This window comes from Crocodylus siamensis, chromosome 3 (genome assembly GCF_052110815.1).
Source record: "Crocodylus siamensis isolate JL-2025a chromosome 3, ASM5211081v1, whole genome shotgun sequence".
NCBI lineage: Eukaryota > Metazoa > Chordata > Crocodylia > Crocodylidae > Crocodylus > Crocodylus siamensis.
Genome location: NC_143397.1, coordinates 16,283,538 through 16,298,770, shown reverse-complemented (window position 1 = coordinate 16,298,770; position 15,233 = coordinate 16,283,538). Strand labels below are relative to the sequence as shown.

The window sequence follows — 15,233 nt, the reverse complement described above, 5'->3', positions numbered from 1 at the left end:
ATGAGGCCTTTTTTGCAAGCAAAGTTACAGATGTGTACACCATGCGACAATAAGGTTGCAGAGCAGAATTACATCTATTAGTCATGTTAGACTCAGGGACATTATAAACCAGAAGAAAAACAGTATTAACTGAATAGATTAACTGTTGAGATGTAGTATCATCAGATGTTAAATAGCATTGAAACTATAAATCAGGTACTTTCAAGCAATGTGGTGTATTGATTACACATATATTGTATAAAGATCCTGTTTAAACAAGATCTGAAGTACCTGGCGAGCTAAAGCGGAAAGACATAAAAAACGCTAATGTTTGTAAAAATTCTTGAGAAAACAAAGGACTTATCTTATACAGAGCATGGAAGTATGCACTTACCCATCACTGAGAGCTCTGCAGAGGCACTGCTGTTCTCACTCTTATAGGTGACTATACATGTGTATGTCCCCGAATCATCATCAGTCACATTAGAGATAAGTAAGTTACTGCCGGCCAATAAGGAATACTTTTTGGACCTGTAGCATTGACAAAAAACATCCCCAGTTATGTTCAAATAACACCTTTATACACAAAGAAAAGTGCTCATGATCTAAGCCACTCCATAAGGTCTTCTCAAGACCCTTTCCTGAAAGACATTTAGGACCAAATCTGCCCTCAGATGTACATGGACAGCTGCACATAAGGTTAATAAGAGGTTTTGTGTCTAATTTTTCTGTTATTTGTTCGAGAGGCCTAATTGCATCAAATGTGAAACATATGGACAGCACTTAACACATCAGTCAATATTATTTTTCTTCACTCTAAGAAATGAAGCTTCATTATATGAGAGATCTGAGTGTGAAATACCTGACTGGGATCACTTCATCTCCACGCATCCATGTGAAAGTGGGGGTGGGAAATCCAGAAACACAACACTCGAGAATGGCATCATTTCCTTCAACGGCCATCACGTTTGATGGTCTCTGCAGGAAAAACTGCTGTCTGTGCAAGCCTGGATCTGAGAAAAGCAGAGAGATTGTAATCAGAGAATGGATGCAGTGTCTTTCTTATGAATAGGGTATTTCAACCTGTGACATAACAGACCCAAAGGATCTGTATAATCAGATGTTCTAACTAAAGGTAGGAAAAGACACAAATAAAGTGCTATGAGCAGGGATCTGGAATGGCGGAGATACTTGTAGGTAAATTCAATGAAGCGGTTGAAGATGTAGAAATGCCACCTTTATGCTCACTTACAGCACGTCTGTTTACAGGCTGGAATTAGAGCTGTGTCTTTGAAGTCCAGAGAATAAACCTCAGTCACGACAGAAAGAGACACAAGCTGTCAAATGACTTGATTAAGGCTGGCTATCCTGCTTTGAAGCAAGTAGAATGGAGGTTTACAACACATAAGAGAGGGAAAGAGAAGCAAAGCAAAGTAATGCAGACAAGAGATTAAATGTGAGTTGAGAAGGAAGAGACTGTCCATGTCCAATACACTTCTCTAAAGCACAACAAAATGAAATAAAACAAAACTTCAGACAGGTGCACTGAGGAACACAGAGGAAAAATGGAGTGAAAACATTGGGCACAGATATATGTATAAATGCAAATATCTGTGCAGCACACAACGGCATTCACCAAGTTTATGGTATCCCTTTTGCAACATTTGCTACACTTTTGCCCAGATATGCCAAGGGGACGAACTAGTGCCATAAAATCTGTGCCATCTTTATTTTAAAATGACTTCACAAGATAGCCATACCAAGAAGTGCTGTAAAGATGTAATACATTAAGTGTGACTACTGTATGACCTAAAACACAGATAATTGCACCTGAAATCCCAGTGATAACAAGAGGAGGAACAGGTGCTCCTCAGGCAAAGTAATTATTCTACCAAAGATGGAGCTAGAATTTTGACTTTGCGTGCACTGACTGACCTGTTGCTCCATGCCTACAGCATACACAAATGCCTGGAGATAGATGTGCCAAACCCAGACACAAGTTAGTGCATTTGCTGCAGAAATTGCTGCATACAATTTATATCACTGCTGCCAGGCAAGAAATCAGACTAGATGATCACAATGCCTTCTTTAACCTTAAAATGTATCAATTGCATACCATATCATTACCACTATGGAGAAAGAAAAGAAATATCTTATGTATTTAGAGAAATAAATATAAATCTACAGTTTTTTTAAGGCCATTTCCCAAAACAGAAAACAATTATTGGGGGCAGGGGGGGGAAGGGGGGGAGAAAAAACAAAAACAAGTGGGAGACTAATAAGATATGAATATGTCAATGTTGATTTAAAGCTGTCTAAGGATTATTAGATAACCAATACCACCCCCTTTTACAGTAGTCATGAAAAAGTTCTCATACACTTTTTTGAACTGGACATCTACTACATGACTGTCTGCAATCACAGGGAACTAGACTCAGAGACCAAGATGGTCCCTTCTAGTTCTATGTCTCCATATACATCTACTCTGGATACTGTTACTCAGAGTAAATGACTTAGTTAAGCAAGAAAGAGAGAGCTCCAGAAGTGATAAAACTGATATGGGAAAGTTGATAGTAATGAATATAAACCAGTAGTTAGCAAATGAAAATAGCGGCTGAGACTGTGAAGTATCTATGGCCATGGGGCTGGGGAAAATGAGTTATTTAAACTTATTCTCAGTAAGTGACATAGTAAAAGTACAGGTCTAACAGTATGCAATGTTAGTAAAATTGTGCATCATGATACAGAAAGGGCAAAAGGATTCAACAGACATTTCTTTTTGCATTGGGAAAAAAACAATGTATTCATATATTAGAATGATAATGAGCTACTTTTTATTTCATCCGTAACTAGAGGCTATGTTAAACAGCATTTAATGTCTCATCTAGCTATTCTAACAATAACAAAAAAGACATCTTCAGATAGCAGTGTCAACAACAGGGTGAAGTAATCCTCTTTAGATCAACTAGTTAGCACTTAGACAGAATGCATGTAATAAACAGTGAATTTTTACAGTACTTTACTTCACTTGTTTATTACTCGATTGAATTTTGTCAGACCAAATAGACACATTTCAAGGACATGCCTGAATGAAAGCAGTGGTAAAAATGACACAAGTAGGCAAGTACATGAGTGTGTACATATACATGATGTAGATCAATATTAATATAGGTGTTCTCCACCACTCAGAGTAACACTAATTGCCACCTTTGGGGTCAGGAAGCAATTTTACTCCATGGGCAGATTAGTATGGACTGTGGTAGTTTCTGCCTTCCTCTGTAGCCGGGCAGTTGGGGGAAGGGGTTGCCTTCTTTCTTGGATTTGTCAAGGGTATTTTAACAATTCTTGCAGCAGTAGGACACCAGCTGCCATTATCCCCTTGCTGTATCTTTTACCTGTGGCAGGTTAGGGTGTCATGCATTATAACTGTGGGACATGGCTGATTCCACGGTTTTAGTAATTAGACAAAGATTTGTATGGGATGGTTTAGATAGAGATGGTCCTGCCTCGTGTAGATGACCTCTAGAGATCATCCTCACCATGCACACACACCAAATTCCACTTAAATACAAAATTCATCTCAAATTCATCCCTGCGTTTACAGCAACTCTCATGCAACTACCTATTTCAATGAAATACTGTAATAATGAAGGCACACAATCTAAATGTTAAGAAAACTTGTTTCTTTCTTCAAATCTGGCCAGTGCTGGAAAAGTGGAGGCTCGCTGCTAGTTTGCATTTGCACCTACCTTAGCACATGTAAACATGACTACACATATAAATTGCCTTAGCTGGATACCTGCACAGCAAATCACCCTGTTTCTACATGTAGTCTCAGGACTCACACACATAATGCACCTTTGCTTTCTTTAACGTTGCGAACTTTGCATTCAATCAACCCTCATTTCCTCTGTTCCCTGAACTCTCTGACCACCTGTCCCTAAGTAGAGCTACTCTTTTTATATCCAGTAGTCTTTCACATTTGCAATATAGTGCCATAGATGGAGGAGCTTTCCTTTTCCTTACTCTGCATATTAATGCACAAAGTGCTTGGAAAGTGTTACCGTGATATGTGATGATGACACACTTCACCATTTCAGTGCCTTGCTCCATTCAGACCTGGCAAATGGAAGCTTGGCCCTTTATCCAATCTCTCATTCCCTGCTTAGCTCTCTAGATGTTAGGTGAAACAACCTATAACTATACCTCTGTATCTCATTTGCAAATGCAGTTAAAAGCAGATGCAAAATAGAGGCCTGTCATTCTTGAAGCATCACCTTCCAAAGTAGGACTGAATGAAAACACTGCTCGGATGGGTAGGGCCAAAGTTAGCACCAAAAGTGCATAACAAATTATATAGGAAATCAGCTACAAAAACATATAGATGCATCTAAAAGCTTTCTGAAAGGAAAAGAAACAACAGATTTTTTGTCTCAAATCCATGATGCCTATTTAGAAATGTCAGGCATTCCTACACTGATCAGGGAACATCCGGAAAGGTGCTGAGGATTCGTTGATGATGACTCTGCCCCCAATTCCAGTTCATGTCAATGAGAATCGAGTACGCTGAAAATGTTCTTGGATGTGATCAAATCAGCACCCCAGGGACACAGGACCTTAACCCTGCCTTATCTCCATGTGGTACAGCTATAACCATTTTTAAGACAAGAGAGATCGGGAAGTAGCTTATAACTTTTGTTTAATCATCAGGAAGCAAACTGTGCCCCCTTCTTGATATTGAGTGCTAGTTCCTTCATCAATATCTGGAAACCAAAATTGATCTTCAATCTACTACCCTAAGCTATTAAATCTGACATATAATAAACAGTCCTCTCTATCACTCTCCTACCCCCACACAATGAAAAAGAAAGAATGAACGAAATTGAGAAACCTGCGTGGAAAAATCAACTGGCATGTGCAGGATATAATTTAAACATGCTATTTTGCTCTAGTTTAAATCTGTATCTTTCCAAGCTTGCAAAGATATCAAACACTGAGGAGTTCTAGCAACTGCCTCTATGCTATGGAGGGTAGCACAGCTTATCAAGTACATTCAGAACATGAAAGAAACGTTGTTATGAGGTTGCGGCAGCCAGGGCCGAACACTGGTACATAGAGCTAGGCCATAGAGACATGCGTCCTGATCCAGAAAGAGCAGGGTACAATGCAGGTAGCACAGGGCCAGGGTGGACTATGGCCTGATCCAAGTGTGCAAATCCAACCCTGTGGATACCCACAAGAGATCTAGCCTGTGGGGCCAAAAGTTTGAGCATCACTGCTGTAAAGCAAAAAAAACATGGGCGGTTCATAGGTCAAAAAAAAAAAAAAAAGGCATTCTTCACAGAAAATCAGATCAGTGATATGACATGGTTCGTGAGTCAATCAAGCATTTAAGAAAATACAAAAAGCAAAGGAAGAAACAGATGCCTGATGCAGGTGAGCACAAGTTGAACTGGGGTATTCAGATCAAACGATCTGATCAGACTCCTATTAGATCAGTCCACAGAAAATGGCAAACACTTCTGGCTAACAGAGAGAACCAAATCAACCTTTTCACTGGATGGTATTACAGAATGATTTTTATACAACTAGCAAGAGAGTGCGGAAGGAGACAAACAGATGTTTAGGCTAGAGTCATCATTACATCTACTCTGGCCTCTTGTATCATACAAGCCACAGAGCTACCTCTAATTTCTTCGGTATTGTGCTCAAAAACATGTGTTTAACAAAGAATGTCTTCCAGGAAAGTGTCCAATATTGATTAAAAGACATCAAAGTTCTTGTTACGCCCTTCTCTTGATTATAGAGCCCTTTAATACATCATATTTTCTTCCCGACAACATACTTATACACTGTAATCAAGACCACATAATCAACCAGCTATGGACTAAACTTAGCAAATGAGTAGCTATTTTGAGTGAAACCCTGGCTCAGCTGAAGTCAATTGCAACACTGTCGTTGACTTCTTCCTAGCTATGATTGCATCCTTTATACTTCAGTTGTTAATCTTTTTCTTCACCTACTCAGCCCTGAAGAAGGCTTTATTTTAATCCAGTTAACTTCTGCTCCCACATTCAAGGTCCAAAGTCACAGCTGTAACTTAAGTCACAGCCTATTTTCACAGGCACAGAAGAAAGCACTGTCTAGTGCTTGTCAATGGCAGCCCACAGTTGTGCACATGGGAGTCCTTCCCAAGTGATGCAGGATGATTTCCCGCATTGTGGGGGTAAATTAAACAGCCCTTGAATGCACCTGAAGCTCAGCAGAGGAAAAAAAATGGCTGGAAGGACTCACAGAAAAACAGGACTGGAAGGGGCCCCAGGGGGACAGATCATTTTACCCCCTGCTCAAGGCAGGATCATTCCTGCCTAAACTTTACAAACCTTTACCTAACATACACTTAAAAACTTCCATTGACAGATTCCACAACATCTCTAGGTAATCTTTTTCAGTGCTTAACCCACCTCATAGTTAGAAAGCTTGTTGTAACTTCTAACTTAAATTTATCTCTTTGCCATTTAAGACCTTTACTTCTTAATCTAGAACTCGTACCAGAAAACCTCATGTCAAGTGCACAGCTTCTGTCCCTCTTATGCCGGTAGAATTGCAAAGTAGTCCTCTTACTTCCCCCTCCATTAATCAACAAGGCCCCAAGAGAAATGGTGGAAATAACTAGGCGTATGCATTCCTTCGCTGTTCAGTTGCACAGCTTTTACTGCTTCCTTAACTCTTTGTTCTGCTTAAGTCTTGTCCACCCGTGTCCTTGTAGTGTGTCCCACATAGACAAACAGCCATACCCTTGTACAGTGTCATTGACTCCAATTAACTGACCTCACCGGGGCTCCATACATGCAAAACTGCCCACTTACATGGACCATAAACCAAGGACCCTCCATAGTTACTGGGACTGTGCCTTACTATCTGTGTAAAAACACCAAATACATTGTTGGCCCAATACTAAAATATGTCTAATAATAATTACCCTAATCATCATCACTACTACTATTATTAATATTATTAAAAGCATTAGAAAATAATATTTAAATAATTCCTCTAATACTACTTATCACCATGAGCTGAAGTGGCTCACATACAGAAAAATCTCTCAGTCCTTAGATATAATGTACATTTACTTCTGGACGCACTGAACTCAATAACTTTTCTTAAAATACTCCCATTCACAATCCTCTCACATTGCCACAATGATGACACCTAAAATTTACCATCATAATTAGTATTAATCCATGTAGCTGCTGTAGGTATTGTTATATGTTAGTGGCATCTGAGCATTATACCATCTGTAATGTACTTGGCCACACTACACTTCAGTGAGGTAGAGAAGCAATTTTATTCCTGTTTTACAGATAGGGATTTGAGTGACAGTATTTAAATGACTTGCCCAAGGAAGTTGCAAAGACTTCCCCTCATTCAGCACTACAGCAATGGTGAGTGTTTGACAGGAGAAAGATGCATTTTAGCTATGCTGTATATAACTATGAAAGACAGAAGGCTGGTCTCATCCATTGACCTGTTTTGCCAGTTTGTATGCACAAACCCCTATTCTACTGTACTAAATGACTTTGTTCCACAGTATATTAGCAAGTGCAATTCCGTTGAAAGACTATAATATTGTATTTGTGAGCTTTTTCTGAACATATTTGGATAATGCTGTTATCAGGCCAGCACATTTTTTAGTATTTCAGCAGTTTTTTATATTGCTGAACTGACGAAGAGAGATTCCTTTAATCTGACACTGATGTGATGGAATGTCTGTAAGTGTTCATGGTCACATCTCAGAATTTGATTAGGAGAGATAACGAGTCATATTGCCAAAACCCAATTTTGCTCTCTCCTGTCAGTGAGGCAAGGCCAACCAAATTCCCTGACCTGATCTCACTGGCGTGCCTAGAGGCTGCACAGTTAATCCTACTGAGAAAGCAAGGGTTATGCATGAACAATGATAAAGAAATCTGTCATTAAAGTGATACTGATCTCTCAATATACAGCCGACATTAAAGTGTATAACCACAATGTGGTAGCTTACTTAGGATTTTGCTATTTTTTTATTTCTACTGTCCATCCCCCGCATGGAAAATTCAAGCCTGGGTTAGCAGAGCTATAGGACGGGATATGACCAGGACTAGATAAGCTGTAAGTAGGTTAAAAGATCATAAGGTTTGTACTGACACCGATCAAGACATTCCCTTTCTGAGGGAATCTCCAAACTCATCAAGAAATTGCAAGAAAGGAAGTGTCAGCAGTTGGCTGGAATACAGCATGGGACTAGGAATAAGTAGTACTGTTCCTAGGTTTGCTGCTGACTGTATGACTTTTAGTTTCTCTGATCTGTAATGGTGATAAAAATATTTACTGAGATCTGAAATGTGCTTCAAATTCTTCAAATGAATACATACTGGGAATAGATAGAATGAATTTTATTACTGATATTATCTTTACTCTTTGCTTTATAGGTAGAGGAACATAAGAAAATAGGGCTAGAAGGAACCTTATTCTTTACAATGTTAAATTCATAGAATCATAGAAAATTAGAAATGGAAGGGATTTCAGGATGTCATCTAGTCCAACCTCCTGCTCAAAGCAGGACCATCCCAACTAGTCTAGCCAGGTCTCATAAACCTCCAAGGATGGAGATTGCACCATCTCTCTGCATAACTTGTTCCAGTGTTTTACTACCCTCCTAGTGACAAAGTTCTTCCTAATATCCAACCTAAACTTCCCTTGCTGTGACATGAGAGCTTTGCTCCTCATTCTGTCATCTGCCACCACTGACAACAGTCTAGGTGCACACTCTTTTGAACCACCCTTCATATAGTTGAAGGTTGCTATTAAATCCCCTCTCAGTCTTCTCTTTTCAAGACTAAATAAGCCCAGCCCTCTCAGTCACTGCTTAGAAGTCATGTCCCCCAGCCCCCTAACAATTTTTGTTGCCCTCCACTGAATTCGCTCCAATTTCTCCACACTTTCTTTTAGTGGGGGGCCCAAAACTGAACACAGTACTCCAGACATGGCTTCACCAGTGCTGAATAGAGAAGAATAATCACTTTCCTTGGTCTGCTACCAATACTCCCACAAATGCAGCCTAGTGTGCCATTAACTTTTCTGGCAACAAGGGCACACTGCTGGCTCATATTCAGCTCATTATTCACTGTCCTCTTCTGCAGAGCTGCTGCCCAGGCAGTCAGTCCCCAGCTTGTAGAAGTACATGGGATTATTCTGTCCTAAGTGCAGAGCTTTGCACTTCTCTTTATTGAATCTCCTAAAATTTCTTTTGGTCCAATCCTCCAATTTGTTGAGGTCTCTTGGAATCCTAACCCTACACTCCAGCATATCCACTAATCCCCTCAGCTTGATGTTATCTTCAAACGTGCTAAGGGGGCACTCCCTGCCGTCTTCCAGGAAATTGATGAAGATATTGAACAAAACCAGCCCTAGGACTGACCCCTGTGGCACTCCGCTTGATACTGGCTGCCAACTAGATATCGAGCCATTGACTACTACCCTCTCAGCCCAATGATCCAGCCAGTTTCTTATCCATCCTACAGACCATTCATCCAGTCCATGCTTCCTTAGCTTCCTTGAGAAAATATTGTGGGAGACCAAATCAAAAGCCTTGCTGAAGTCAAAGTATACCACATGCACTGCTCTCCCTGCATCCACATAGCCAGTCATCTCATCATAGAAAGCAATCAGGTTGGTGAGGCATGACTTGCCCTTGGTGAATCATCCATGCCGACTGTTCCTAATCACCTTCTTCTTCTCCGAGTGCTTAGAAATAGATTCCTTGAGGATCTGCTCCATGTTTCTCCCAGGGACTGCGGTGAGGCTGACCAGTCTAGTTCCCTGTATCCTCCTTTTTCCTTTCTTAAAGATGGGCATCATATTTGCCCTTTTCCAATTGTCCCAGACCTCTCCCAAGCTCCATGAGTTTTCAAAGATGATGGCTAGTGGCTCTGCAATCACAACAGCCAACTCCCTGAGCAACCTCGGGTGCATCCCACCCACCCCATGAACTTGTAGAAGTCCAACTTTTCAAAATAGTCCCCAACCTGTTCTTTCACCACTGTTGGCTGTTCACCTCCTCCCTAAACTATGCTGCCAGCTGCAGTGGTCTGGGAACTGACCTTGCTTGTGAAGACTGTGGTGAAAAAGGCATTAAGCACTTGAGCCTTTTCTATATCTTCTGTCACTTGGTTGCTTTCCCCTTTTGGTAAGGAACCCACATTTTCCCTGATCTTCCTCTTGTAGAAACCCTCCTTGTTATCCTTCAAGTCCCTTGCTAGCTGCAACTCCAATTTCACTTTGGCCTTCTTGCTTTCATCCCTGCACACCTAAGCAATGTTCTTATACTCCTCCCTAGTCATTTGTCCAAGTTTCCACTTCTTATAAGCCTCCTCTTTCTGTCTTTGCTCACTGAAGAGTTCCCTGCTAAGTCAAGCTGGTCTTCTGCACACTTGCTAGTCTTGCACATCAGAAAACATCAGGAACATTTCCTGCGCCCTCTGTAAGGTTTCCTTAAAATACAGCCAGCTCTTCTGGACTCCTTTATCCTTCAGACTGGCCTCCCAGGGGATTCTGCTCATCAGTTCCCTGAGGGAGTCAAAGTCTGCTTTTCTGAAGTCCAGGGTCCATAACCTGCTGCTCTTCATCCTTACTTTCCTCACGATCCAGAACTTAATCATCTCACGGTCACTGCTGCACAAGTTGCCATCCATTACTACATTCCCCACCAATTCTTCCCTGTTTGTGAGCAGCAGATCAAGAAAAGCACGGCCCCTCCTTGGCTTCTCCAACTCTTGCACCAGGAAGTTGTCCGCAACACTCAACACTAAACTCCAAACCAGGAGTTCATCTAGTTCGGTCCACTGCTCAAGGTAGGATCATCCCTGACTGATCTATCCCAGCCAAGTGGCTTTTTTTGCCCTCTCTCTACTTAATTTTCTGTGGTAAAATGTATTAGAGAAGAGCTGTAATGTTGCAAATTATTCCACATCCTGAAAGTTAAATGGAAATATTTAATATAAATAGCAATCTTTTGCCACTATGGGCTGGAGCTTCTAACCTGTTCTGGGTGCCTGCCCTGACTGCGAATACTTGGGCTCTTTGCAGCAAGGGCAAGCACAAGCACAAAACAGCATCGGGGGGAGCACAGAGAGGGACTGGATGCAGTGCTGCTCCATTCTGCTTGTGCCACCTTGGGCTGGGTTGGACCAAACTTCTTTGTGGGCGGATACAGACTCCATGTTACAGATTGCTGCCCCTTGGTGGGACCAAGAATGGATCCTGTGTGACCCCATTAAAACACACTTCCTTAAAGTTGATTCCCTCTTTACAGTTTGATTACACTGCATTCTACTTTCTTCTTCTTTGTGTGGTACCAAGTCAAATGTCCATCAAAATAATGTTCATTTAAAAATATACTGTTACTTTCATAAGATCTATTTTCCATAAGCCCGCATGAATTTTGCTACATTTCTTTAGTTCCTTGATTGAATACTATGACAGCAATTCCATTGTTTTTCCCCAGATAAAAGCCTGGCTGACAGACCAATAATTACCTAGGTCACCCCACTTGCCCTTTTAAAAATATTTCCACATCATCAGCTTTCTTCAAGTCCTCTGGAAATTCCTAACGGTCCAAGACTTATTGAAAAATCAACTTTAGTGATCCACAAAGCTTCTTGGCCTGCTCTTTTGAAAATATGGCTATCAATTTACCCTCTCTCTTAGCTTTCTCTCTCAACTATGAAATAGTGATTTTTCACCTACAAGAAAATACACCTAAGAATTTCTGATTGTCATTTTAATTATTCTGTTTAAACCCTTTTTCACATCTGACTTGCTTAATAATCATTTTAGTTGCACCAATTAAGGCCTTGCTTCTCTAACCCTAACTAAACCTCACAGAATTAACATCCTAATACAGCTTGTGGTTTAGTTCCTGCACAGAAAGAATTCTCTCCTTCATTCCTGTTCCTTTACATTCTAGCATAAATGGGCCAAAACCTGAAGGGAGACGGACCTCAAGGAGTTCCCTTTTCTAAATATTTGGCAACTTTGACAAATTCTACATAATACAATGCACTTCACAGCTGCTGGCCAAAATAACATATTTCAAGTGACTTCAGCAACAGTAAGACAACTTGACTCTAATTAGGCGTAAATAGTCATGAAAAATTCTCTGGTGTGGAAGAACTGATGTAGCAACATCTCTACTGCTGCTTCTCCCTCCCTTCCTTACTTACTTGATAAGTATGCAACAAAACCAAAGGCACATGGGCTTCCTTGCACATAAATCATCCTGGCTGGCAATTGTGGTAACTTAAAGATGGTGTAAAAATGTCAAAAGACCAAGAGTGGAAGAGAGGAGAGCCAAACCCTCCAGACATGTTACACTCTTGTTTATATACACTCTAGAGTTGAACCAAAGTTTCAACTGCTATCAGTTTTGGAGGAATCTCCTCTGACAGCGCAAATATTATTTGTCTTATTTAGCAGTCAACAGTTTTCATTATTTAAGCTGCAGTGCCATTACATACTATATGATAGTTTTGAGGCTGGACCATAAAAGGCCATTCCAAGGCTACTGCTGGGAATTCTTTTTTGATTGCTTTCCAAGTACAGGAGTCCTAAATTGATTTAAAGTGAAGAAAGGTAGTCCAATCTCATCTGTATCCCCAGATTTCTAAGCTAACCTATTGCCCATCTGGTGACAGTATCATCATCCCAATCTGGTTAGATCTCATGAAGTTCATCATTTTCTGTGGGTCTTCAAATACCAATCTGTATCTTCAAATACATTCAGAGGCAAAATACATGACACCTGCAAGGCCCTTGTTCTGACCTAAGTCTGTGCTTTGAATATCTTAAGCACAAAAACCAATCCTACCCACACTGATCACAGGAACCTGAATTTATTTAATAAAATAGAAAACCCTTAATCTGGCAAGAAGCCAGGGATCTTTGAGCAGAGAAGGAAAAAATAAGTAGCTTCTTGGTAGCTATTAGTTATTGCTTCTATGGGTCAATATTCTTATTTTTTTTACTTATATTATTTCACTTAATGAACAAAAGTGATACATTAACTACAAACATACACTGTACATGCATGTTTATTTTCCCTTCCATCTCCCTACATGACATACAGTAGTATATTTATATTTGATTTGTTTAAAGCCAACGACCTGGTCTATTCATAACTAGTATGCATCTATAGCAGGGGCCCCTAACCCCTGCTTCTTGAGAGAGAGGGAGCCAGCACCAGAGGGCTGCGATTAAGTAGGCAGCTGAGCAGGCCCAGCTGGGGAAACCCATGAGAGGTTAAATTGCAGCAGGGGAGAAAGGAGTTGCTATAGATCAGGGTTTAAGCTGCAATGCCTGAGAGCAGCCAGAGAGCTGAGCCACAGGACCTGAAAGGGCACAACCCAGCCTACTAAAAGCCTGGCTCCTGAACCAGAGGGATTAGTCTGGCCCTGACATCCACCAAAGACAATTCTGCAGACCTGGATGGCAACATAGTGGGGATTATGGAAACATGGTGGGACTCAACGCATGATTGAGCGGTCAACGTCAAGGGATATAAGCTGTACAGGAGGGACATGGCTCATCAAAAGCATCCGGGAATGTCTCCTTGCTAAAAAAGAGGCTTACACCCAATGGAAAGAAGGGGTCATCACCAGGGAGGCCTATTCTGTAGTTGCTCAGGGATGTAGGGGGGTAGTTAGGAAGGCCAAGGCAGAGATGGAACTGGGACTAGCTTCCCAGATTAAGGACAATAAGAAGTCCTTTTTTAAATACATAGGGGGTAAAAAGAAGGTCCTGGGTAATGTGGGGCCCTTGCAGGACGCCATGGGAAACTTGGTCGTCACACCAGATGGCAAAGCTAACATGTTCAATGATTTCTTCACCTCCGTCTTCCTAAGTAGGGACCAGAACAGCCACCTCCCTGCTGGGCCCCCCTCGGGCCCCGGGGGAGGCACACCTGGGCCACGGGTTAGCGAGAATTTAGTTAGGGAGCTTCTGGAGGGGGTGGGCATATTCAAGTCAGCCGGTCCAGATGATCTCCACCCTAGAGTTCTAAAGGAACTGGCCGAGGTCATTGCAAGTCCCCTGGCATGGCTTTACGAGCACTCATGGTGCTCTGGTGAGGTACCGGAGGACTGGAAAAGGGCCAATGTGGTCCCCATCTTCAAAAAAGGCAGGAAGGAGGACCCGGGAAACTATAGGCCAGTTAGTCTTACCTCGATCCTAGGCAAGCTGTTTGAGAAAATTATGCTGGCACACATCCAGGAGGGGCCAGCAGGGGACTGCATGCTTAGGGGCAACCAATACGGGTTCATCAGTGGCAGGTCCTGTCAGACCAACCTGGTGGCCTTTTACGATCAGATCACCAGATCATTATATGCAGGGGTAGGAGTGGATATAGTCTTCCTGGACTTCCGGAAGGCTTTTGACACTGTCTCTCACCCCTTTCTCATTAAGAAACTGGGGGGCTGTGGTGTAGACACCCACACAGTCAAATGGGTCACCAACTGGCTGGAGGGCCGCACCCAGAGAGCGGTAGTGGATGGGTCCTTCTCAACCTGGAAGGACGTGGGCAGTGGGGTCCCCCAGGGCTCGGTCCTCGGGCCCGCACTGTTCAACATCTTCGTCAGTGACTTGGACGAGGGGGTAAAAAGCACCCTGTTCAAATTTGCTGATGACACTAAGATGTGGGGGGACGAGGGCACACTGGAAGGATGCAACAGGCTACAATCAGAACTTGACAGGTTACAAGGGTGAGCGGATGAGAATAGGATGGGGGGAATCAGTAGGCATTGGGGGAGTCACTGTTCCCCCAAGCACTGCCAGGAGTGACCAGGAATAACGGTCACAAGCTGGCAGAGGGTAGGCTTAGGTTAGATATCAGGAGGCGCCACTTCACGGTCAGGATGGCTAGGGTCTGGAACCAACTTCCAAGAGAAGTGGTGCAGGCTCCTACCATGGGGGTTTTTAAGAGGAGGTTAGACGAACATCTTGCTGGGGTTGTTTGACCCCAGTATTCTTTCCTGCCATGGCAGGGGGTCAGACTAGATGATCTGCTCAGGTCCCTTCCAACCCTAGAAACTATGAAACTATGAAACGGAGTGAAGGTCCAGGCAGCATCAGTACCTGGGGAAGCTGCAAGAGGTGGCAGCTACAGGGTAGTAGTGGCTGGAACCCCAGCTGGGATTTAATATGATACTGTAGCTGATGCA

The 15,233-nt window shown here is 42.1% G+C and overlaps 1 protein-coding gene across 2 annotated transcripts in view; it reads right to left on the bottom strand.

Moving 5' to 3' along the window:
• The window catches only part of DCC (DCC netrin 1 receptor), a 1,013,322-nt gene that overhangs the window by 540,221 nt on the left and 457,868 nt on the right, over positions 1-15,233 (bottom strand). For both annotated transcript variants that reach the window (XM_090037801.1, XM_090037802.1), the window contains exons 4-5: positions 842-992; positions 374-510 (exon numbers count right to left, since the gene is read on the bottom strand). In XM_090037801.1, coding sequence (XP_089893927.1) covers positions 374-510; positions 842-992 — 288 coding nt within the window. The remainder of the gene's footprint in view (positions 1-373; positions 511-841; positions 993-15,233) is intronic.